General features: G+C 45.1%; 2 protein-coding genes across 2 annotated transcripts in view; one reads left to right on the top strand and one right to left on the bottom strand.

The window, feature by feature from the left end:
* Positions 1-4,175, top strand: part of LRRC36 (leucine rich repeat containing 36) — a 68,499-nt gene extending 64,324 nt beyond the window's left edge. The window contains exons 14-15 of the mRNA XM_044660588.1: positions 1,586-1,752; positions 4,120-4,175. Coding sequence (XP_044516523.1) covers positions 1,586-1,752; positions 4,120-4,175 — 223 coding nt within the window. The remainder of the gene's footprint in view (positions 1-1,585; positions 1,753-4,119) is intronic.
* Positions 4,176-19,002: 14,827 nt separating this feature from the next.
* TPPP3 (tubulin polymerization promoting protein family member 3) lies at positions 19,003-25,492 on the bottom strand. Its single transcript, XM_044660587.1, has 4 exons — positions 25,386-25,492; positions 21,165-21,358; positions 19,831-19,984; positions 19,003-19,607 (listed from the first exon to the last, which is right to left on the bottom strand). Exons 2-4 carry the CDS (start codon positions 21,350-21,352, stop codon positions 19,419-19,421), a joined length of 531 nt encoding a protein of 176 aa, XP_044516522.1. The 5' UTR covers positions 21,353-21,358; positions 25,386-25,492; the 3' UTR covers positions 19,003-19,418.
* Between the last annotated feature and the right edge of the window lie 507 nt (positions 25,493-25,999).

Raw genomic sequence — 25,999 nt, 5'->3', positions numbered from 1 at the left:
TAATGTAGCCAACATTAGAAAGAAAGCAGAAAATTGGGGAGAAATTTTATAGACAGTTTTTTGGATAGAAACCTCATCTCTAAAATATACAGAGAACTTTATCAAATTTATCAGAATATGAGCCATTTCCAATTGCTAAATGGTCAAAAGATATGAAGTTTTTGGATTAAGAAATCACAGCTATATATAACTATATGAAAAATGCTCCAAATCATTATTGATTAGAGAAATGCAAATCCAAACAACTCCAAGATATCATCTCATACCTATCAGATTGGCTAAAATGATAAAAGGGCAAAATGACAGATGTTGGAGGGGAGTTGGATAAATGAGGATACTAATACACAGTTGGTAGAACTGTGAATTGATGTGAAAGAAACTAGGCATAGCCCAACATCTGACACCATATACTAATATAAGACCAAAATGGTGTATGATTTATACATAAAGGGTGATGTGATATAAGCAAATTAAGGGAGCATAGAAAAATTTTCCTGTCAGATCTTTGTATAATAGAAGAATTTATGATCAAATAAAAGATAGGATCACGGGAAATAATTTTGACTTCATTAAATTAAAAAGGTTTTGTACAAAACAAAACCAATGCAGGCAAGATTAGAAGGAAAACAGGAAACTGAGGAAAAAAATTTTATAGCATGTTTCTCTGATAAAAGTCTCCTTCTGAGATTTAAGGACTCAGCCAAATTTATAAGAATAAGAACCATTCCTCAGTTGATAAAGGTAGTTTTCAGCAGAAGAAATCAAAACTATCAATAGTCAACATTATAATTCTAGAGTAAAATAAAACATAATAAACTTCAAGTAATAGTGATTCATCAGACAAAACAATAGATATTTAGAGAAGTAACAAACCTTGGGGAATAATTTTCTTAAATCATGTAATCCCTCTTTGATCATTACTTCTAAGAATTTTCCTTTTCTCCTGGTTAAAGGTAAAAATTTTGATAGTGATTTAGAGCATTTTTTCATGTTGACTCTAAACAGAATGTTTAGAATGAGAATAATTTAATAATATGTCTATCAGGCATGTGCCTTGAATGCAAAATACTGAATTTTTCTTTGACACATGAGAGATGCTTCCCTAAGATTATAAATCTTAACCCATTATCTCCTATTGGTCAGTGCAATTTAGAGTTTTATTTCAATTCTGTTTGGATTTTAATATGCCACCAGAAAGGAAAGTACCTGAAAAGAAAGTCATCTAAACATTGTTATCATATTTTATCATAATTCCAAACACAGGCATAGTGGAAGGAGTATTGAACTTGTATTAGAAGAGATGATTTCAAATAATTTAACTACTCTGGGCTTCCTTTTCCATTGTAAAATGAGGGATTTGGGCTCTATGGCCTTGAAGCAATGACAAGACTCAGTTCTAAATCTGTCACTGAGCCCATTCTCAAAGCTTTTCTAGTTCAGGGGGATCTGTAAGCTTTAATTTGCCTGCATAGCTTTTAGGGAACGACCCTGGGACACCTGGAAGCGTAAGAAGAGGACTTTAGCAGGGGCTTACCTTTGCTGGCATATATTATGTCATTAATTATGTCTTTCTCCTATAATTCAGGTCCTTGGTTACAACCAATGAATATCTGCTACAACAGTTGAATAAAGAGCAAAAGGGTTATATGGGAAAAGCAATCCTGCCTCCAGAGAAGAGTCACCGCATAGGGAGAACTTCACCCTTTGGGAAACCCCTACAGTCTTCCTTATCACAGGCAGCTCCTGACTGTGGTCAGTATCGTCCCTCAGAATGACTTGATTGATGGATAGCTTCCCCAGGGTTTGCCTGCTAATGGAACACCAGGCTCCAGCAGGGCTGCTCCAGCTGTGTTCACACAATGCCATCAGTGATCGCACCATCATTGTTTTATTTGATCAAACAGGGTTGAGATTTTTTTGTTGTGATTTGTTTCATTAATTTTTAGTCAGTTGCAGATATCTTTCTTCCCACTTTCTCCCAACAAGTGGAGTTCTAATTCAACAAACATTAAGAAGCATCTGTGCTATGCTGTGTATATAAAATAAAAAAGGGATAAGCCCTTCCTTCAGTGATTCTACTGAGGTAGGGAAAGATGGGCACAAGGAAATCTACTACAGGCCCCAAGTGAAGGAGACCGATGCTAGACAGAGAAGCTTAGGAAGATTTGAAGGGAGGAAAGAAAAGGCACCTCTGGGAAACCAATTAACCAAGCATTTTCTAAGGATTCATGATCTGTCAGATCCTATGCTGGGTGTTGTGGGTACAAAGATAAAAGCAAAACAACACTTGCCCTCTATGTCACATTATTTTTTTTTAATTAAAAAAAATTTTTTTAAACCCTTAACTTCTGTGTATTGGCTCCTAGGTGGAAGAGAGAGGTAAGGGTGGGCAATGGGGGTCAAGTGACTTGCCCAGGGTCACACAGCTGGGAAGCATCTGAGGCCGGCTTTGAACCTAGGACCTCCCGTCTCTAGGCCTGACTCTCAATCCACTGAGCTACCCAGCTGCCCCCTCTATGTCACATTCTGATGGAGGAGACAAAGTTTGTTTTGCTGTATCTATATGCTGTGTACATACAGATAGAGACAAAAACATCTAAAACAGCTTTAAGATAACCTTGGAGGGGGGAACCAAGGAGATCAGGAAAGGCCTCATGCAGAAAGTGGTACATGAACTGAGTCTTGGAGGAAGCTGGGGATTCTAGGATGCAAATGTAGATGGGGTAGGGATGGGGAAGCATACCATGCTTCACAGAGGAGATTGAACCATGAAAAATAAGAGAAGAATTTTGAAAGGCACAATAAGAATAGTTAGTGGTTCAGTTTGGCAGGGTAGAAGAGTGCCTGAAGAGGAGTAATATCATGGTGGGTATCTGGCCTTAAATGCCAGGCCAAGGAATTTATATTTTCTTCTAGAAATAGCAGGGGTTACCTGAAAATTTTTAAACAGGTAAGTGAAATGATCAGACCAGTGCAGTAACTATTTGGGCTATATTATGAAGGATAGATAAGAGATGACAAACACTAGAGCCAGGGAGATAAATTAGGAAACTTTTAAAATAATCCAGGTGAGTAATGATGAGGGCCCAAACAAAGGTGTTGATATTTTGATTAAAAAAATAAGTGGAGAGAGAATGATGATGTAGAGATAAAATTGATAAGACATGGTAGTTGATTGGACATGAGAGGTAAAGTGGGGAGTGGCCAAATACAAGATTCTTACCCTACCTGACTTGAAATGATGATGAAGATCTCAGCAGAAACAGAAGTTTAGAACAGGACAGGTCTGGGCGGTGGGGTGGCAAGGACTGACAGGACATCTCTATAGATATACAGCAAAAAATTTAAAGATTTGGAAATAAAATTTAGAAGAGAGATTAGGGAGCCATCTTCAGAAAGGTGATTGAAGTCCATAGGAATAGATGAAATCACCAAGGGAAAGATTATAGAGAGGAAGGGGCCAGGAAGAGACCCTTGAACACACTTGCAGAGACTTAGAGAGGTGGGTGATGTGCCAACAAAGGAATATGGGAAGGAACTGTCAAGGTAATGGAGAATGCTCAGGGTTAGCTTGGCCAAAAGCTGTAGAAAGGTCCGGGAGAGCAAGGCTATCAGAACTGGCAGTTGAGATCATTGGTAACCTTTGAAATTTGAAGGAAAAGCCACCTACTGGCTAGCTGGTCTCCCTTTGAAACCTAGATTAGGAGTGAATTTTCAGGGAGAAATTCTTAAGAGAGTATTAGAAAAGGGCAGGATTTAAAATTTTTTCCCTAAGGATGGAGGCTAGTTTTGGAATCAATGTCTGTTGTATGGGTTAAGTCCTGTATTACAGATATATAAATTAATATGATATTTCATTAACTTCGAAAAATGAAGGAAAGATTAATCATGGGAAATGAAATGAAAGATGGAATAAAGATCATCTAAAGCATTCAAGAAAATAAAGGAGAGGGAGCAGCCCTTGTGGCTCTGTAGCCACATCCTTACTGTTCTAGTCTATTGTACCTTACTCAGCCAGGGGATGGGCAGGGAAGGAAGAAGGGCCTGCTTCAATGGTTCTGGGGCTGAGGAAATGAATAAGCTTAACTTGATTTTCATTGTAATTTCCCTAATTTTCAGAGTCAAGTCAAAGAGAAAGGCTCTCAGAAGGATTAGAAACATACCTGCTTCGATGACTTTGAATCAGCCTGTGGAAGAAAAGAAAGCAATCGAAGTATTGAAGACGACAGCGCCCCAGATATAATGTATTTGAGTTATAAATAAATCCATGAACTGCTTTGGGATTTATGATGAATTGGAATGTCACTTGGGTTCCCAGAATGATTAAGGGTAAAAGCCAAAGGTTGGTTATTTGGCACCTGTAGCAACTGAGACTTTAGTAAGATCTTCTGAGGAAAATCTTTCCTAGTTATAGCTGGCCTGAAGAAAAATAGACTACCATGGGACATGATGAGTTCATTGCCAGTGAAAGGCTTCAGGAAGAGGCTAGATGACCATTTATTGAGTATGTTGCAGAAGGAATTTGTGCTTCAAATAAGGGTTGTACTTGATGGCTTCTGAAGTTCCATCCAGCTTTGGAATTTTGTGATTCTGTGGTTTATTGGAAACCTAAAATAAGTTGGGAAGTAGCCATTTATTCCTCTCTGTGAATTTTCATGTAATCCAAGGGAGGCCAGACTCCTGGCTAAAAGGTGGTCTTGTAGTAGATGTGGGATGCAAGGGACCTTAGAAGCCTTCATTCCAACCCTTTCCTTGTTTTAGGCCTGAGAAACAAGCTTGGAGAAGGTGACTTGCACTTGGTCAGTTGGGTCCTGAGGAACAGAGCAGGAATCTACCCCTAGGGCCTCAATTTCTCAATCCATTGCTGCTTTTACTGTACTCAATGCCCCTCATACATTTGAGAGTCAGACAATAAGAGCAATATCTCCATATCTTTGGTCTAGGTATTGACCACACTGCTCTCCTTGAGCTGTTGGTTTAAGGCCTGAGTGGTGACCTTCCTGCTGAGAGGCCCTTTCCTTCCCTTTGATTTTATGATTTCCTAAACACCACCTTGGAGTAGTAGCTACATGGGATTTGCCTTCTCTTAATAAGGGAGCTGCCTCTCTCTGCTCCTGTTTATATCAAACAGGGTTTGTTCCTGCCAGGAGCTTGTGGCTTCCTGCCGCCTCCAAGAATCTCTTGTTTTTAGTGTTTTCTTTGAGTATTTCCAAGCATACTAACTAATTACTTTAGGGGAACCATAAGAGCAATACCAGACTTTTCTTCAGAGAAGAGTTTTCTTTCCTTCCAGGAATACTCAAAAGGGGACAGATGGAGAGAGGGTAAGAAGATATGTTCACATCCCAGCTCTTCTCTTTATCTGTGGGGCTAAAGCCATTCCCTGTCTCTGACCTTCAATCTTCTGTTGTTCTGGTGGTGGGCTGTGGGTTTGTCAAATCTTCCTGCTTATTCCTCTCTGTACAGCTTTCCAGATTCCCATTTACTCTTTTCTATCACTTGTCAAATATTCACCACTTACTTTGTGCCTGACATTGTTCTGTGTTCTGGAAATTAAAAGACAACCATGAAAATCTGCTTTCTAGGAGCTTATATTTTCCTGGGGGAAACTATGTGCATAAATAAGGCATATGCAAAATAAATACAAGGGAATGAGTGGTAACAATATCTCTGTCCTTGGCCCAGGCATGCATTGGCCTTGCTTCTCTCCTTGACAAGTTCATCCATTGGAGCTTCAGTCAGGGGGAACCTGGGAGGAAAGGGGAGGCCCTAGCAGCTCTGGACAGAGAGAGCTTTAGTAACACAAAGCTTGAGTTGAGCTATGGAGGAAACAAGGGCTCATTAGAAGAAATAAAGATGAATGGCCAGATGGAAATATTTTGTTGGTAATGCAGGATTAAAGATGAAGAGAAATATTAAGGTTTATATGCAGATTTGAGATTCAAATGCTTAGAGATGATCATCAAACCCTTGAGAGCCAATGAGATCAGCAAGCAAGATAGTGTAAAGAGAGATCTGATGACCAAGATGGATGGATAAGGCATGTATTAAATTCTATGTGCCTGCTAAACACCAGGGGCACAAATTTGAGCAAATTAGACCATTGTTCTTAAAGAGTTTATACTCTGACAGGGGAAGCTGAGGAGGAGAATCCCTTATGCCATCAGATGGGAGTCCTAGGCACCAAAAGTAGGATCCCAACAGACAACTTTGAAATCACTGTCAGCCACAATATGGGCATTCAGAACAAAAACAATGGCTGCCATAAAACAGAACTATTCCATTTTTCCACTAAAACCATCATCTCCACTTCCCCATGCTTGCTGTGTCACCCTTTTCTCCTTGATAATTTCAAGTTTTTATTACACTGTTCTCACCTAGTTCTTCTCCTGCCTGTCTTAAAGCTCCTCTGTCTCCTTTAATAGATTTTTTTCCCACTAACAGTGAAGGTCCTCCACTGTCCTGGGACCTCTTCTATAATATTTTGGTTGGTGCTCTCTTCAGCTCCCATGAATTCAATGATTATCTCTATGCAATTGACCCCCAGATCTATTTATCTAGAACCTCCTGACTTCCAGGCTTACATCTCTAGTCAGCTATCAGCCATTTCAAGCTGGATGTCTTACAGTCATCTTAAACTCAGCATGTCTAAAACTGAACATATTTTCTTCATCCAATCATCTCATTTTCCTAATTTCTCTATTACTATTTCTTTCTGGCTGCTTGTAGCATTTTCTCATTGGTGAGGGAACTCTTGAGTTTGGCTATATTATTCCTGGGAGTTGTCATTTGGGAATTTATTGCAGGAGGTGACCTATGGATTCTTTCAATTTCTATTTTGTCCTCTTGTTCAAGAATATTGGGGGGGGAGTAGCTAGGTGGCTCAGTTGATTGAGAGCCAGGCCTAGAGATGGAAAGTCTTAGGGTCAAAGCTTGCCTCAAACATTTCCTAGCTGTGTGACCCTGGGCAAGTCACTTAACCCCCATTGCCTAGCCCTTACTGCTCTTCTGCCTTAAAAATGTAAGGGGGGAGAAGGGGTTTTTTGGGTTCAATATATTAAAAGATGGTCACCAGAGGATTGAACTATTATCAATCCTCAGTTAAGAATAATTTCAAGTCAAAATTGACTTTTATAGAAGTTTATTTATAATTAAGAAGAGAGGAAATAAGGAAATAAGAATCTAACCCAGTAGGTAATTTACTATGATCCTCTAATTAATCCAGGTAGATCTAATTAACCCTCAGCCAAGAGTCAGAGTGCCAGAGGCCCAGAGGTGAATGAAGCAAAACTTCATAGAGTCTCTATTAAGGGGAAGTTCCTTGAGAGAAGTCCAGGAAGATTCAGTTTTTAAACTCACCATGTGGACTTCTAAAGAAGATATTTAAAGTAGTTTCACCAAGGTCTCAGTGGTCCAGCCAATACTCCTTCATGAACCAGAAGAGCTCCTTCATCAGCCACCCTCTTCACCAGAAGCTCCCAGCTGACTGAGGACCTTCTTTTAAAGGGGTCACTTATGCATTACTTCCTGTGCCTCCTTCCTAATTTGCATGTCCAATCACAATAGACACTTCTCATAGACCACCTAGGGGGCAGTCAGTCGATTCTGATTTGTCACTCACTCTAGCACATATGGGTTAGGACCTCCCAGAATTGGAGGTGCTCTCACCTTTTGTGATTAAATCTAAAGATGGGCAGTATAGACTTAATCTAATTATCACAGAACCAATACACCATGTTGATTCTAAGATGGAAGGTATGGGTTAAAAATATTAGGACAATTTTCTTTGATAATTTCTTATAATATGAGGTCTAGGCTTTTCTTTTATCATGACTTTCAGGTAGTCCAGTATGTCTTAGATTGTCTCTTCTGGATCTATTTTCCATGTCAGTTGGTTTTTCAATAGGATATTTCATATTTTCTTTTAGTTTTTCATTCTTTTCATTTTGTTTTACAGTTTTTTGATGTCTTGTGAAGTCATCAGTTTCTATTTGCCCAATTCTAACGTTTAAAAGTGATTTTCTCCTGTGAGCTTTTGAATTTGGTTCTTTTCTATTTCTTTTCTATTTGGTTAATTCTACTTTTTATGAAGCTTTTTTCCTCCTTGGATTTTTGTGCCTCTTTTCCCATTGGTCCAATTCTGCTTTTTAAACTATTTTCTTTTCATATTACTTTCATTTCTTTTCACTATTTTCTTCTGTCTCTCTTATTTTATTTTTGAATCCTCCTTTTTAGCTCTTCCAGAGACTTGAGACCAATTTCCATTTTCCTTTGAATTTTTGCATGGGGCTGCTTTGATCTCACATTCCCCTATTGAGTCTGTGCCTTGCTCTTCTTTGTCTCCATAAAAAGTTTCCTATAGTTAGGTGTTTCTTTTGCTATTTTCTCATTTTCCCAGGTTGGTTTTTTTTTTACTTTTACTTTTATCTTAAAAAGCTGACTTTGTTTTCAGGTTAGAGGATGCACTCTCTTAAACTTCAGTTTTTTCTTGCTGCCACTCTGACATCTTGGCTCTGCCCCCTCCTGTCTAATAATTATTATTGAGACCACCATCTTCCCAGTCACTCAGGCTTATAGCCTAGGTGTCATCCTCAACTCCTCACTCTGTTACCAATTTCTGTTAATTCTACATTTGAAATGGCTTTTGAATAGAACCCCTATTTCTCTCCTCTGCCTTGGCCACCATCCAGATGTGAGGTCTCATTATGTCACATCCAGACTACTGTAATAGTTTCCTGATTAGACTCCCTGCCACAAATCCCTCTCCATTCCAGTCTCATTCACTCAGCTGTCAAACTGATCTTTCCCGAACTCAAGTCTGACCATGTATCCTTCCTTATTCCTCATCCCCACCCCCATCCTTATTCAATAAATTCTAGGAGTTCCCTATCACCTCCAGCATAGAATTTAAAATCCTGTTTGGTTTTTAAAACCCTTCAGAACCAAGTCCCCTCTTACCTTTCCAAGCTTCTTACACCTTGCTCCCTTCCTTTGATACTGGCTTCCTTGCTATTCCTTGAACAAGAGACTCTAACTTTTGGCTCTGGACATTTTCACTGGTTGTCCTCCATGTCTAGGATGTTCTTCTCCCTCTTCTTTGTGTCCTGACTACCTTCAAGTCCCAGTTAAAATTCCACCCTCTAGAAAAACCCTTTCCTAATTCCTCCTTGATGTTAATGCATGTTCCCAAGATTGGGTCTTCATTGGTCAACCCTCCATTACTCTGTAGTTCCATACCTAGCACATGATGGATGCCTGGCACATAGCAAGTGCATAATAAATGTTCTCCCTTTCTTCTCTCTCTCCTTCTTTCTCTCCTCTCCCTCTCTTTCTCCCTCTACCTTTCTCTCCCTCCCTTTTTCTTTTCCTCTGCCCCTTTTCCTTCCATCCTTCTCCCTCTCTTTTCTCTCTCTCCTCCTCTCTTTCCCTTTCTTCCCTCTCATCTTCCTTCCCTTTCCCATTTTCTTCCTTTTCCTTTGCTCATTTTCTCTCCTTTGTTCATTTTCCTCCTTTCTCTTTTACTTTCTTCTTCTCCCTCTCTCTATCTCCTCCCTCTCTCTAACAACTTAGATACTAAAATACTGTTAGTAAAATAAAAGCTAGAGGCCTTATCCATGAACTTTGTTCATCTTTGCCCTACATGAGATACCCTCTTCATACCCTCTTCTCCAGATAGTGGTAAGAGTGTGCCAGTCTTTTCTGCCATAAGCTCCCAACTTACTGTAATGACCAGGGAACAAAACTTGTTTAACTTTTTAATCAGAATGAGAAGTTGCCCAGAATATTATCAAGCTATTTTCAAAGATGGCATGAAAATATATAAAGAAAGATAAAGTGATTTTTCCAACTAAGAAGAGAAAAATGTCTATTTATTTTGATGGCACATTTGCTTGCCAACATCACTTTGATCCAAAGTAGAGCAAAAAAGAATTACTTCTTTTTACTCCCAGACTCAATGATTCCTGTCATGTGAGGCACTGGGAATATCAGGAACTGGGTGAGAACCATTTCCTGAAAATATAAAGAGCCCTAGGAGGAACTGGAAACTGAAAGTTTGGGATGTCTCCATTCATATCAGTAGCATCAAGGACCCTACTTTGAAGAAGCATGTTTAGCTAAAGGAATCAGAGCCTTTTCCATTTTCCTGGCCTTTACAAAGCTATTCAGGGATTTGTAGTTTCACCTGTTAGGAGCCTTTTCAAAACTAGCACATGCAAGGAAACAAAGTAAGTTGAATGATATCTGAATAGCATCTCACTTGTTTATGACTCTGCATTGAACAAGAATGACTTTCTTGAGAGTTCCAGATTAAGATGTTGGCAGAGTAAAAAGCAGCAGCTTGACCTCTCTTAACTCACACATATAGGACTCCTCAAGGGGACATAAAGACAAATCCAGAAGAACAAAAGGACCCCACAACAGGGCACAGCATTGGAGGTACGTGGAATCGGGGCATTTCCATGCTATAAAGGGGTGAAACAGCTCTACTAAAACACGAGCTGAGCAACCCCCTCCCCCCACATACCACCTACAGTGCCAAAGCCAGCGCAAAAGACTTAGAGCAAGTTTGGGGCACCCATTAAGTCACTGGCAGCTACCTGGGGCCACCAGGGCCTGTTCCTGAGAGCAGCAAGACTTAAGACCCCAAGAGGCTAAAGAATGCGCGGACTTTGAACACAGACCCTGAGTGGAGGCAAGGTTGCAGCTGCAGACGCAGATTCTGAGCACAGGCGAGGACCGTGGGTGGGGACCCAGAGCGGAGGGGTGCACAACTGTGGAAGCAGTGCCCTGAGACTGTTAAAGGAGCTTCTGGCAGAGGAACAAGCAAGGGGACCACCAGGAGGCTTGACCCCGAGAACAACTAGACCTGAAACCTCAGAAGCCTAAAGAGCGCAGACAGACCCTGGGCATGAGCATAAAGCTGAGAGGGCGCTGGGCTAACAATGGCAAGCCAGAGACAAAAACCCCAGAAGAGAAAGATCAAGAAGAAATCTTTAATACTCGACAACTTTTGCACAGAAAAAATCCAGACAACAGAGCAAATAGCAGAGGAGAACAAACAAGTAATCATATCCAAACCTTCCCAAATGAAAACTGGTCACAAGGTCTCTAATAGTTTAAAAGGCAGAATTTCGCAATTAGAAAGTGAGGCTCAGAAATCAAATGAAGATGAGCAAATTGAAGACCAGAAATGACCAGCTGGAAGCCTTGAAGAACCAAACAGACCAGATTCAAAAGGAAAATCAAAAGATTATAGCCGAGAACCAGTCTCTAAAGGCTAGAATTGGGCAATTAGAAAAAAAATGCCCCCAAATCAAAAGAATTGCTAAGCAAATTGGAGACCAAAATCAAACAGCTGGAAAACAGGATAGACCAAATTGAAAAGGAAAATCAAAAGAATATAGCAGAAAACCAGTCTCTGAAGACAAGAATTGGGCAAATAGAAGCCAATGATCTCTCAAGACAACAAGAACAAATAAATCAAAGTCAAAAGACTGATAAAATAGAAGGAAACATGAAATATCTCACTGAGAAATTGACAGATCAAGAAAACAGGTCAGAAGGGAAACAACAAATTGGGAAAAAATCTTTATAACGAAAAACTCTGACAGGGGTCTAATTACTCAAATATACAAGGAGTTAAATCGATTGTATAAAAAATCAAGCCATTCCCCAGTCGATAAATGGGCAAGAGAAATGAATAGGCAATTTTTAGATAAAGAAATAAAAACTATCAATAAGCACATGAGAAAGTGCTCTAAATCTCTAATAATTAGAGAAATGCAAATCAAAACAAAACAAATCAAAACAAAACAGCAGATTGGCTAAAATGAAAGAAGGGAAGAGTAATGAATGCTGGAGGGGATGTGGCAAAATTGGGACATTAATGCATTGCTGGTGGAGTTTTGAACTGATTCAACCATTCTGGATGGCAATTTGGAACTATGCCCAAAGGGCTATAAAAGATTGCCTGCCCTTTGATCCAGCCATACCATTGTTGGGTCTGTACCCCAAAGAGATCATAGATAAACAGACTTGTACAAAAATATTTATAGTTGCGATTTTTGTGGTGGCAAAAAACTGGAAAATGAGGGGATGCCCTTCAATTGGGGAATGGCTGAACAAATTGTGGTATATGCGGGTGATGGAATACTATTGTGCTCAAAGGAATAATGAACTGGAGGAATTCCATGTGAACTAGAAAGACCTCCAGGAATTGATGCAGAGTAAAAGGAGCAGAGCCAGAAGAACATTGTACACAGAGACTGATATACTGTGGTAAAATCGAATGTAATGGACTTCTGTACCAGCAGCAATACAATGACCCAGGACAATTCTGAGGGATTTATGGTAAAGAACGCTACCCACATTCAGAGGAAGAACTGCAGGAGAGGAAACATAGAAGAAAAACAACTGCTTGAACACATGGGTTGAGGTGGACATGATTGGGATGTAGACTTGAAACTACCACACCAATGCAACCACCAACAATTTGGAAATGAGTCTTGATCAAGGACACATGTTAAAATCAGTGGAAATGCGCATCAGTTATGGGGGTGGGGAGAGGTGGGGGGTGTATGAAGGGGAAAGTAAGAACATGAATCATGTAACCATGATAACTTTTCTAAAAAATAAAAATTGTTAAATAAAAAAAAGAATAACTTTCTTCAGTTTATTGTAATGTATTTAAATTTAAGTCCATAACCCTTGTTAAAGGATATCTCATTTTCTAGGATGGGAGGACCATGCAGAAAACTTGTGTGAAAGAGAATTTAAACTCTCTTTGTCTATTCTAACTTAATCAGGAACTTGGGGTCGCCCACCTTTCACACTGGGGTAGTCATTAACACTTAGTAAGAGTTTTTTATGAGAAAAAGAAGTTCATACCCGAAAAGACCACAGGCATTGCACTCCCCTAGGCAGTGCTAGGCAAATTGGGAGGCTCTGATTGATTCCTGAGATGTGATGAGGAGAGCTGATGGCTGGAGAAAACTGTGTATAAGCAGGAGCCTCTGGGACCCTGGAATTCTGGTGAGGTTCTTGTGCGGTCTTTTGCCTCATGGGTGTGAGCTCTAGTGAGGTTCTTTTTCAGGTTTGGATTTTGACTTCCTGATTCAGACTTTGGATTCTGGTGAAGATTTGGCTTTCTGCTGTTGGAGACTTGGGCTAAAGAGGGATGCTTACTCGGGTGAGACTCTTGCCTTCTTGGTGTGAGAGACTTCTCTTTGCAGCTCAGCTTCTTCTGCATCAGTCTTTGGTTGCTGAAATGCCTGGCTGGAGACATTCTCATGGGCTGGTAATATTTGCATTCGGATTCATATTCACAGTCTGGAGGCACATGGACCTCGTCTTAGGGTATTTTTAGTTAAGCAATATTTTCTACCTCCTTCCTACATTTCCCTCTCTTACTATCACTATTGCTTTGTAATAAAGCTACTAACAGTTTCATGACTTAATATTTAATTATTATAAATGGTGACCACAACTTTTTAAAAATTATTTTATTTATCAAACCCATTTTAATTATTACACTTGTTTTGGTCCATTTGGGTTCATTTATTACATGGTTATGGGTATGTAGGTTGGTGCAGTGGATAAAGTAACAGCCCTGGAATCAGGAAGACCTGAGTTCAAATCCAGCCTCAAACACTAACTAGCTGTATGACTGTGGACAAGTCACTTTACCCTGTTTGCCTCAGTTTCCTCATCTGTAAAATGAGCTGGAGAAGGAAATGGTCATGAAGAGTTGATATAGCTGAAACAACTGAACAACATTATATGGTTAAAAAGAAAAATCATGAACATTGGCTTTAACTTCATATACCCCTGGTTATTTCTACAGCAAATATCTGGTATTTTGTATCTCATCTTTTAAGTTTATATTTTTAAAGTAAAGTTTAATTGTTAATTTTTTTAATCCTTACCTTCTGTCTTAGAATCATTACTATGTATTGGTTCCAAAGCAGAAGAGTGATAAGGGCTAAGCAATGGGGGTCAAGTGACTTGCCCAGGGTCACACAGCTGGGAAGTGTTTGAGGCCAGATCTGAGCATAGGACCTCCCATCTCCAGGCCTGGCTCTCAATCCACTGATTTACCCAGTTGTCCCTTGGTTGTTAATTTTTTAAAAATACATTTTAATTTTTTTAGTTTGATGAATAAAATGAGTTTTAATTTCTTTGGTTTGATGAATAAAGTAGTGTACTTTGTAATGGAGTATGCAATTAATGTTCATCCTTAAAATAATCAAATTCCCTGGATACTCACCCTAATGAAGAATGCTGCTAACCCTTGTATTTGGTCAACTCCAATGGTTTTTCTATTCTGTTTAGCTTTCATAACCTTTCCACCTTACCAGTCTTCTTAGAACTTATACCATCCTACTCTGGGTACTCTACATTCCAAGGACATTGTTCTCTTTGCTATTCCTCTAACAAGGCACTCCAGCTAATGTCTCCAGGCATTCTCACTGGCAACTTCCAAGACTAAGATGATTTCCCTTATTTCTGCTTCCTGTCTTTCTTCAAGACTTAGCCAAAGTTACATCTGCTACAAGGAGCCTTTCCCAGGCCCCCTCAATCTTAGTGTCTTCCTTCTGAGATTATCTACAATTTATATGTATAAAATATTTATATTTGTATATATGTATATACACATGCATATTATCTGATATATACATCGTGTGTATATATTCTATATATGTATATATCGGATACACAAATATGTACATAAATATTTTGTGTGCATGTGTATATGTATATATATGTATATATCTGATACATATAAATATGTACATAAATATTTTGCTACAGATTTAGATCAATGAGTTTCTTGGTTAAATGTTATAGACTGGAATTTGGTGGCTCATGCCTAGGTTTTAAAGTGTAGGGTCCTACTTCCCCCAATAACAGCAAGCAGAAGTTAGATTAAACCTGAAAACCACTTCCCCTAGGACCGTTTTGGCAAATCTATGACACACTTGCAGGAGTGTGTCGGAGGGGGCTGCTCCCTTCCCCCTCTCCATGCCTAGGGACATTTCTCATATGATCTGTGAGAATGCTTCTTCCATGGGGTTTTCTTGGCAAAGATACTGAAGTGGTTTACCATTTCCTTCTTCAGATCCTTTTATAGATGAGGAAACTGAGGCAGAATGAAGTGACTTGCCCAGGGTCCCACAGCTAGGAAGTCTGAGGTCAGATTTGAATTTAAGTCTTTCTGACTCCAGGCCAGACACTCTATGCCACCTCAATGCCCATCCAAGGGAACAGACAGATAGAATTCTAGCCCAGTATGCCCTCTCTTTGGTAGCCTCTGGCAAGAATGAAATTCTCCCTTGGAGAAAGGGAAGAAGAGGAGGCTAGAGATGTCTATTTTTGCCTCCCTTAGACACTCCCATACCACACGTGGGGCTTTGATAAATCCATGCAGACACATACATCCTCCTTTTCTCCTCCCACTACACTGTGACTTTCTCGAGGGCAGGACTACTCCTTGCCTATCTTTTGTATGGCCAGTATTTAGCACAGAGCCTGGCACAGAGTAGGTGACTAGACCAATGCCTGCGCTCCTCAGGTAGGATGGAAGAAAGACTCTCTTCTGGTTATGCATTGGCTAGATGGCTGGTAGGGTGGGACTAGAAGATTTCTAACCCTTCTGGCCCTCCCCTTCCAGAACCTGAAGGGTAAGTGGAAATGGGGAAGGGGTTGACGGGCCTTAGCTTTTGGGTGCTTAGCTGGGATGGAATGGTTGGAAAGTCTTTGTATGAAAGCATTTGAGCGCCCACAGGAGACTGCCTCCCCGAGAGCCACTGACTACCCACTTACACTGTCTGAAGAGGCTGTGCAGGAGAGCTGACGAGAATGAGAGCTTCGGGGCAATGACCCGTTCTCTGCGCCCTGTGGGATGCTGGTACCGGATGAGGAAACCCTTCAGCTACAAGGACTAACAGCCAAAGCAAAGACAGGTGCCAGGAAAGGCAGTTAGGGGGCTGTGGCCTCCCAGGTGTGCTGACTTACCATTAAGAGGAAGCAACAGTAGGCAGGTAGGTAGGACAGCGGAAAGAACAGCGGGTCTGGAGTTGGGAGTTTCTGAGTTCAGATCTGCCCTCAGACACTTCCTAGCTGGGTGACACTACGTGTCACTCAACCCTCATTGTCTAGCCTTCACTGATCTTCTGCCTTGGAATCAATATACAGTATTGATTCTAAGATGGAAAGTAAGGGTTAAAAAAATAAAAGGGGTGTGTGTGTGTGTGTGTGTGTGTGTGTGTGTGTGTGTGGCGGAACAACCACCTTACCTGTACTTCTGGATCAAAAGGCAATGAGGAGAGAGGGAACAGATAGAAGAGGCAGTGTTCTCCCCATTCCCTCTCCTCTACCACATAGAACTTATGTTTAAAAGATAACATGACCAAAGGAATGAATTACTAATGGTAGAATTTCCAACACATTACCATTCCCTAATTAGGGAAGGGAGAATGACAGTATTTTGGGGTGGACCTATTCTTAAATCACAACTAGTCCCTTAGTCGAAGAGCAGAAGGCTCTTATCACAGAGGGGATGGAAGCTGGTGAGATGAATGAGCTACATCACAAGGGAGTTCTCTGTCACTGCAGTTCTTCAAGCAAAGTCTGGCTTGTCAGAGATGCTTTGAAAGGGAATCCATTTCCGGAGCAGGCATCTGGCTAAACAGCCTCTGAGTTCAGAGGGAACAGACTCAAAGATCTTACAGTTTTTAAAATACTTCCTGGGGATGGAGAGAGGTGTGGATAGAGCACTGGGCTTGGATTCAGGAAGATCTGAGTTCAAATGTGACTTTAAACACTTACTCGCTATGTGACTCTAGGAAAATCATTGACTGTCTCTCTGCCTCAGTTTCCTCAATTGTACAATGATAATAATAGCACTTACCTCCTGGGGTGGAAGTGAGGATAAAGTGAGATATTTGTAAAGTGCTTAGCAGAGTACTTGGCCCATAGTAGGCCAATAGATTAAATAGATTCTGGTTTCCTTCCTTTCCTGGTGCCTGACTTATTTAAAATATATGGTCCACTTCAGATTTTTAAAGATATGGCATGAAAAAAAAGAGGATGGTCTGGTGTTCCTGGCCTGGGAGTCAGGAACCCCAACTTCCTGTCCTGGTTTTTACCTCTAACTAGCTGCATGGTCTCAGACTAATGACTCCCTGATCTCAGTTTCCTTAGCTGTAAAATAAAGAGGATGGATTTATTGGTCTCAGAGCAATTCTAGCTTCTTTTACAGGGTTGCTCAGAGAAAATGAGATAACATTTATGAAGTGTTTTGCAAACCTTCAAGCACTTTATAAAGTGCTTAGCATGTCTTATTGCTGGGCTCCAGACTCCCTGCAAACAGGGGCTTGCGTTGAGAAAGAAGTTGCTGTGGGCTAGGTGAAGCTTTCCACAGGGATTTATGGTCGCCTAAAGGAATCTTTATTCGGTGTCCGCCATATGCAAAGCCCCATCCATGGACCATTCTTGGAATTACTGCTGGGAGGGACCTTTGCAATCATGAGACCCAGGTGGAGAAGTTTAAGTTGTTCCGTCTGCTGGGTAGGCTTCGATCATTGGCATCCTGGGGGACAGGACAGAGCTGGCCCTTAACCAGGAAGCCCCTGAGTGGTGCATGTGTGTTTGGTCCCTGGGATTCCTTGAGTGGCTCCCAGCCTTCTTGGCTCTAGGGGTTAGAGAGTTTGATAATTAGATTAAGTCTACACTGCCCATCTTTAGATTTAATCACCAAAGGTGAGAGCACCTCCAATTCTGGGACGTCCTAACCCATGTGTGCTAGAGTGAGTGACGAATCAGAATTGACTGACTGTCCCCTAGGCAGCCTATGAGAATCATCTATTGTGACTGGACATACAAATTAGGAGGGAGGCACAGGAAGTGATGCATAAGTGACCCCTTTAAAAGGAGAAGGTCCTCAGTCAGCTGGGAGCTTCTGGTGAAGAGGGTGGCTGATGAAGGAGCTCTTCTGGTCCATTAAGGAGTATTGGCTGGACCACTGAGACCTCGGTGAGATTGCTTCAGTATCTTCTTTAGAAGTCCACGTGGTGAGTTTAAAGACTGAACTTCTCTTAAGGAACTTCCCCTTAATAGAGACTCTATGAATGAAGCTTTGCCTCATTCACCTCTGGGCCTCTGGCCCTCTGACTCTTGGCTGAGGGTTAATTAGATCTACCTGGATTAATTAGAGGATCGTAGTACTTACCTACTGGGTTAGATTCTTATTTCCTCTCTCCTCAATTGTAAATAAACTTTCATAAAAGTCAATTTTGACTTGAGATTATTCTTAATTGAAGATTGATAATAGTTCAATCCTCTGGTGACCATCTTTTAATATATTGAACCCCCAAAACCCTTTTTACCCCTTACAAGAGCCCGCTCAGTCAAACCAGGAAATGAGCCACCGTGTCTCTGGCTGATGGTTCCACTCCATTGCTTGTGGTTACTTGGACTTTCAGCACCAAATGGACAAGATTCTATAGAGCCGTGAGATGTTAAAAGGAGAGGGATTTGGGGGCAGCTGGGTAGCTCAGTGGAGTGAGACTCGGGCCTAGAGACGGGAGGTCCTAGGTTCAAATCCGGCCTCAGCCACTTCCCAGCTGTGTGACCCTGGGCAAGTCACTTGACCCCCATTGCCCACCCTTACCACTCTTCCACCTATAAGACAATACACCAAAGTACAAGAGTTTAAAAAAAAAAAGAATCAGAAAAAAAAAAAGGAGAGGGATCTGATCTGGGGGCTCCTGAAAGGCCCCCCCTTGCCAGAGCAAAGGAGGCGAGGATTCTTGTTTTCCAAAGATGGCAGGGCTACCAGTGGGGGAGAGAAAGTGAAGTTGGAAGACAGAGGGGCGTGGGCACAAGTACTGGGAAGCCAGAACGGCCGAGCTTGGGAAGAGTCCCACTTAAGACAAACTACACTCCTAGCCCACCTCCAGCTAGCCAGCTCCTGGACCCATGCAAGGCTCCGAGCCAGGCCAGTGTGAGTACAAAAGGCTTTCTTTATTGGGTTTTGAGTACAGAGCAGGTACTGGTCCAGGGTCAGCAGTTTAAATATGGGGTAAGCGGATGGGGGAGGTGGCAAGACAGGCCAGTTGTTTCCCTTCAGGGTGGGAATCCTTGCTACAGGGCCTGGGCCCATGCTCTGCCCAGAAGGGTCGTGAGAAGGGGGCAGCGGGACGAGCCTGGGTGAGAGCCCTGGCAGGCCCAAGGGGCACCCGTACTTGGGCAGGTGATTGAAGGCACAGGGCACAAAGTCAGGACAGCATGGGGTCTGCTGGGGTGGGACTCAGCCACCGAGGCGGGGGAGGTGGTCGGTCCCCGTCCTCCCCACCGTTCCTGTACCCTTCGGGCCTGGGCCTGGCCCCTCGGGTAGGGGGGAGGCGGCTGCCTGGGCCTCACTTTTTCACCTTGGAGTCATAGGTTCCTGCATGCTTGTAGGCGCTCACATAACCGCTGTCATCCAGGATGTCCTGCCGCCCTGCGATGCCCTTTCCTTTGCCACTTTCATCGAAGCGCTCCTTGTGGGAGCCGGTGTACTTGCTAGTATCAGTCAAGCGCTCCACGGCTCCTCCCGTTTTGGCTTTCTGCCCAGAATCAAAGTGAGGTGTTCAGTGTGGGAGAGGGAGGAATCGAGGCCCCCAGAAGCCCAGGCCAAGTTCTCCCCATCTCCCCCCACCCCTGAGGGGTTCCCCTCATGCCTGGAGTTTGGGAGAGGACAGGACCGCTCCCTGACCCGCCAGCCCCAGGCCACGGGAGATGCCTCTCGGGGCCCACAGAAAGTCATTTCAAAACAAGCAGGACACTCACGGTGACGCCCACGTTGGCCGGCTCTTTGCCTGCCACCAGCTTGCAGATGGCATCAAATGCCTCCTCCTTGTCCTTGCCCTTAAATCTCTTTGCAGCCAGCTCCTCCAGGGCCTTCTTAAACTCCTCATAATTGATGACCCGGGCAGTCTTCCCCCTGATAGGGACACGGGGGCACCATGGACCCTTGCCCTCCTCTTCCTCTCCCACCCAGTAGCTTGCTCTCCCTGCCCTCCAATGCCCATGGCATGCTAAGTCTGTGTAACCACAGAGCTGGAAGGCTAGAAGAATCCTGAGAGGAGGTCTGGCTTTCCCTCAGGGAGGGGGCACTGGCCACGGGCCACCTCCCACCTCCGGCCCACTCCCCGCACTCTGATGGTTCTCTGTCCCAACAACCTCAACCTTGCCTCAGCTTCACCTTCCACCCACGGCTTCTAGTCATGCCCTTGGGGGTCAAGTAGAGCAAGTCTAGTCCTTCTGGCCGAGGAGGGCTTTCCTGGTCTCCCCAGCTGCTGCTGGGGTCTCCTCTCCTCAGTCTCCCCCTCAGCTACTCTGAAAAGCTCTTGTTTGTACCTGGCGCTCTCCCCCACTGGACTGGAAGCTCCTGGAGGGCAGGGCTGCCTTCTACCTTTCTCTGAACCTCCCCAGCTGGTCTGACAGTCTCCCATGTGGCTAACCAGATGAGAGCCCTTCAAATACTTGAAGATTCCTGTTCCCCATTCCCTATATCTACTTTCCTCTCAGGGCTAAGCTTTCCCTTGAGCAATCCTAGTAGAGCATGACCTCAATGGTTCCCTCCCCACTGTCCTTCCTGGTCTTGTCTGGACCCACTCTAATGTTCTCAATATTTTTCCTAAATTGAAGTAGACCAGATTCCTGCTCCTTCCAACACGGTCCAATGGCGGGGCCTCTCCACCAGTCTGCTCCCATTCCCTCGTTTGGAGCTCAGTGGAGCTTCAGATCAAATTAGCTTTGTGGACCATGTTATGAAGAAGTAGGCAAAATGTTGATAATGGAGGAATAACACGGATAAAGGGTGATGGCTGAGTTAAGGGAATGAATAGGCAATGTTGGTATAGGGAGGATTACAATCACCCAATCTATTGAGTTTGCCCCCATATTGAACTTGCAGTTCACTAAGACCTCCAGATTTTCTTTTCTTAGGAACTTGTCAACCCATTCCCCATCCTGTACTAGCATTTTATTTTTGGGACCCAGATTTGGGCTAGGAAGGAGAGGGGAAGGAATCCTACCCTAGCTCCCCTTCCTGGAACAGATCCACCTTTCCCTTCCCCTCCTCGCTTCCCCCCACCCCCTCTGGATGCCCCCAGGCTCACTTGACTTTAGAGAAGACAATGTCCACGTCTGTGCCCGTGACATTTTTGCCATCAGCAACTTTGCAGTCTTTACACAGTTTGGCCCAGTTCTTGCCGTTCATCTCCTGTCCCGTGGCCTTGGTGTCCCCATGGATGGCGAACTTTCGGAAGCTCTCCTCCAAGCCTTCCACGTCAGGGTGCCCTGCCATGCTGACCTGCCATTCATCGCACACATTCACTCTGGGGCCCCTTCCAAGCGTGTCGAGCTAAGGCCCAGGCCTAGGGGCAACATGCCCACCCCCTGTGCACCCAGGAACCATTCAGCGGCCTCAGCAGGCAGGAGGGTCTGGGAGCAGATGACCAGTGCCAGAGCAGAGGACTGCATTTAGACTTGGGACATGAGAAGCATAGAATGCTGGAAAGAACTCTGCAACCCGAATTGTGGCTTTGCCACCGATCTGTGTGTTCCCGAGTGAGTCAGTCAATTTCTCTGGGCCTCACTGAGTCTCCTCATCTGTAAAATGGGGGGACCGTGCTAGATGCCTCAAGTCCCTTCCAGCTCTGGTTTTGTGATTGCATAAATGCCAGGGCTGAGAGGGACCTTAGAAAAGGGCTGAGAGGGCAGAGAATGCCAGGGCTGAGAGGGACCTTAGAACAGGGAATGCCAGGACTGGGAGGGACCTTAGAACAGGGAATGCCAGGACTGGGAGGGACCTTAGAACAGGACTGAGAGGGACCTTAGAACAGGGAATGCCAGGACTGGGAGGGACCTTAGAACAAGTCTGAGAGGGCAGAGAATGCCAGGACTGGGAGGACTTCAGACCAGAGAATATCAGGGCTGAGAGGGACCTGAGAGCACAGAATGTCAAAGCTGGGAGGACACTAAGACCATAGAATGGCAGAGCTGAGAGAGACCTTAGAACAGGGCTGAGAGGGACCCTAGAATGCCAGGCTAGGAGGGACATTAGAGATCCTTGAGTACAAGCCCCCCTCCTTTACAGATGACCCTGAAAACACCGAGTTCTAGGGACAAGATGAATCACCCATTGTAGCTTGTAGTTAGCTCCTAAATGGAAGGTTCGACTAGCTGTAGCTGCCCAGCCCCAGGGGCTCCCGAGACTTCATGCCAAGGATCTGTCCACTCTGGAAGCTGGCTCCAACAAGTCCTGCCTCTAGCAAATTGCTTATCACAGGAAGAGAATCATCGCCCAAGCCAATTTCTGCCAACTTCTCTCCTCATCTCCCTGGGAACGTGGACCATCTTCCTAGTAAACCACAGCCACTCAACGTGGTCTCCTGTGGTCTCCTGTGCCTCTGTATTACTGAAGGTGACACTAAACTGTGTGAGGCTCCCTATTGCTTCTAGAATATACACTCCTCAGCCTGGTATTTAATGGTCTTCCCAATCTGCCTCTAGCCGATTTTTCCAGCCTTATTTCAGGTTATTCTCCTTTTTTTATACCTTCAACATTACAGCCACACCACGCTCTTGGCTATTTCCTGATCTTAAGGTTTTACCTCTTGCCTTTATGCTTCTACTCAAGCTGTGCCCCCTGCCTAGGAATACATTCCCTCCTGAACTTCAGCTCTTTAAATCAGGCATCCTGATGTATGTGTGATTCATGAACTTAAAAAAAAAAATACTTAGGTAACTGTAATTCCTTCTTTTTTCCTAACCCTTACTTTCTGTCTTAGTTACAACTCTAAGACAGAAGGGCAAGGGCTAGGCAAACTGGGTTAAATGACTTGCCCAGGGTCTCACAGCCAGGAAATATCCAAAGCCAGATTAGAATCCAGGCCCTTCTGACTCCAGGCCTGGTGCTTTACCCACTGTGCCACCGAGCCGCCCCTTGATAACTGTATTTCAATAAAAAGTTTTCTACATATTTTATTTCCTGTCTTTAAAAACCTGATCCTGAGGAGATTCTGGACTTGAGCAGACTGACTGCCAAAAAGGGTCCCTGGCAGAAAGAAGGTTAAGAACCCCAGATCTCCCGTGATGATCTGTTATTAGGGTTGGGTTTTTTTTTCCTTCCCTCTGCCCCGGGGGGGGGGGTACAGAAGTGGGAGGGGGAAAGTAACATATTTAATAATTAAAATTTTCAATTAGTTTCAATTTCAAAAATGTCAATTTAAAACAAAGAAACACGTGCCCTAAAACTGTATCTTCGTCCGCTAGATAAGGCCCTGGAATGGTTAGAGCCCTCACCCTATTTTACAAATTCCTGTACAGTTACTTATTTCTGGATTTGTTTGTCTTCTTCCCAGGAGAGTGACCTTCTTAAAGGCAGGAACTAATGCGTGTCTGACGCTGGGCACCGTGTTTGCAGAGAAGGCCTTCAACACATTTGTTGAAGTGGACCGAATGAAATTTTACCTAAAAAACACTAGATTTAGAATCCCGAGTCTGCTATTTGTGACTCCACTGACTCGGGGTAAATCATTTAGCCTCTCGGTTTTCTCCTCTGTAAAATGAAGGGCTTCACCTGGGTCTTTGCAGCCATGAAATCCTATAAAGCTCTACGAAGTGAGTCTGGGGTGGGGTGGGAGGGTGATGGCCAACTGGTGATCTCGAAGGGAAGGAGGGTCAGGAGGCGAGGCAGGGCGCCCCTCTGCCCGGTCAGTGCTGGTGCCTGCCCCCTCCCCGGTCTTGGAGGCCTGGGCATTATCCAGGCAGGATGGGGCTGGGAGTCCACCAGCCTGCCAAAGTGCCATGGTAGGGTCTGTGTACTGTCACCAGCCTTGGGGGTAGAGAGCAGAGTGCGAGGGCATGAGCCCATGGGAGAAGCTCTGTGGCCCTTCCCTCCAGACCTGACCAGTGCTGCCCCCTACTGGGCCTCTAGCAGGGTGGATCCCCCTGGTTTGGGTGGAACACCCTTGTTACTATTAAACAAAAACATAAGGGGTGGGCGGGGGGAGGCGGGGATTGGCCCTAGGCTGGCCACAGTTTGTCCTACTAGGAAACGGTTGCCAAGGGAGGGTGGTGCTGCTTGGAGATGGTTGCTAAGGGAGGGATGGTGTCTGGGCAGCTCTGGGAGAAGTTCTCGATGCTGCTGGGCTGGGCTGGGCTGGGCTGGGGGCTGAGCTGGGCAGGGCTGGGCTGGGCTGGGCTGGGTGAATTGGGGGCCAGGCTGAGAACCCCAGGGGTAAAGCTGCTGCTGGAGTTCCAGGCACAAGCCAATGGCCCCCCAAGGGAAAAAGAAAGCCAATGAGCAGGATGCCAGGGACCCTTGGGCTGTGGGGTGGAAGGCTGGGACAGCGGGCACGTCGGGCATCTTGCATCCAATGCCCTAAGTGGACAGAGACTGCAGAGGGCCACACCCTCTCAGGCTGGAAGGTGCCTGCCCTGAAGCTGGAACCCGAGGTGGAGAGGCAGCTCTGAAATCCTGAAAAACCACCCACCCAGGCCCTGGCCAGCTGATGGTGAACAAAGGGGCCGGATTCTTGCCCCCCATCCTTGGCAGCTGGCATCCCTCTCCAGCTCTCATTCTCCTATGAGCAGCCCTCTGACCAGCCGCAGACACAGGAGCAGGGAGAAGGGTTGCTGAGGAGGCAGAGCTGGGAGACCCTCCCTCTCCTCAGTGTGGGGCTGAGCACTGCAATCAAGAGCCCTGGTTGTCTGGGGACACGGAGAAAGGGACAGGGTGGGGCTGGTCACTCCCAGTTGGCCATCTCGACTGGCTCCATGGCAGTGCAGACAGCTGGAGTCATTAATCAGCTGTAGGACAGGCCCTTCCCTGCCCCCCTTCCAAGCCCAAGGAGATTGGGAATGGGGAAGGGGAAGCACTTGGGAACGGCAACCCTGAAGTGGTATGTGTCCCCGGGAAGAGGGACAGTCATTGTTCCCAGGCCCTCCTGGGGCTAGCGCTCTGCAGCCACCCTGACGCTCCAGCCTGGGCTGCCCACTCCATCCCAGGGGCAATGCCAACAGCAGCAGCCTGTCACTATTTGGGCATTGCCCTACTTCCTGGTCGATGCATGCCCACTCCTGACCCCTCTGCTTTGGCCGGGGCTTCCCCCACGAAGGAGGGGAAGCGTGGGCACGGGCTGGGTAGGTAGCAGGACCGCCTGAGCAGTGCTACTCCCCTGGTCTGCCAGAGGCAGGGCGGTGCCCACGTGCCCGGGGACTGGCTCCTCGGGTTCAGCCCCCCAACCCCAGGCCCTCCCCAGCCTGGGACCGACTAGGAGACCCCTGGATCTGGCGTCGGTGGCCGTCCCAGGCCGGTCCCTCGCTGCCCCTACCTCGCCTCTGGGGTTGTCCCTGCAGCGCGCGGATCGGGAGGAGCTGCCGTCTGCAGCACAGACGGACCGAGTGACAGGCCGGGCGGCTCCTGTGCTCCGCTCCCTGCCGGTAGCTCGGCGGGAATGCGCCCGGGAGGCGCTGCCTTATTATCCCTTGTTTCTCCGGGTCTCCATAGAGACATCCTGTCCCACCCCCGGGGAGGGGGGGGAAGGGGGATGTTCTTTTGCTGAGAGTGACCAAGGTCACAGGGAAGCCCCACCCCCGGCTTGGCTCCGCCCCGCCCCTGGGACAAGTGTTCCTCTCCCGGACCCCAGTCGCTGACTACCTCCTCTTTCTGTGCAGCCAGCCAGCGCCCGAACCCCCGGTCCTCCGCACTGCGCTGCCCCCTATCCCCCAGTTTACAACCCCAGCCCCGCCAGGAAGGAGCAGGGTGGGGCAAGGCGAGGAAGCGTGTGGTGGGGACTGCACCTTCCCCTCCCTCCTAGCCCAGCCCCACCCAACCTTTCCGACCCCCTGACTGCCCCCCACCCCCAGCCCTGTTCGGAAGGCCACGGAACAAGTGAACTGGCTCGGGAAGCTGCACGGTTGGGAACCGGGAGCAGGTCCTCACCCC

The sequence above is a fragment of the Gracilinanus agilis genome, chromosome 2 (genome assembly GCF_016433145.1).
Source record: "Gracilinanus agilis isolate LMUSP501 chromosome 2, AgileGrace, whole genome shotgun sequence".
Classification (NCBI taxonomy): Eukaryota; Metazoa; Chordata; class Mammalia; order Didelphimorphia; family Didelphidae; genus Gracilinanus; species Gracilinanus agilis.
This window is presented reverse-complemented; position numbering and strand designations above follow the sequence as displayed.

What these genes read in the sequence shown, in the direction of transcription:
- TPPP3 (XM_044660587.1), bottom strand. Translation starts at nt 21,352, where the DNA reads ATGGCAGGGCACCCTGACGTGGAAGGCTTGGAGGAGAGCTTCCGAAAG. An exon ending in ATTGTCTTCTCTAAAGTCAA is followed by an intron (nt 19,985 to 21,164) that starts GTGAGCCTGGGG and finishes TGTCCCTATCAG; the next exon opens with GGGGAAGACTGCCCGGGTCA. An exon ending in CGGCCAACGTGGGCGTCACC is followed by an intron (nt 19,608 to 19,830) that starts GTGAGTGTCCTG and finishes GATTCTGGGCAG; the next exon opens with AAAGCCAAAACGGGAGGAGC.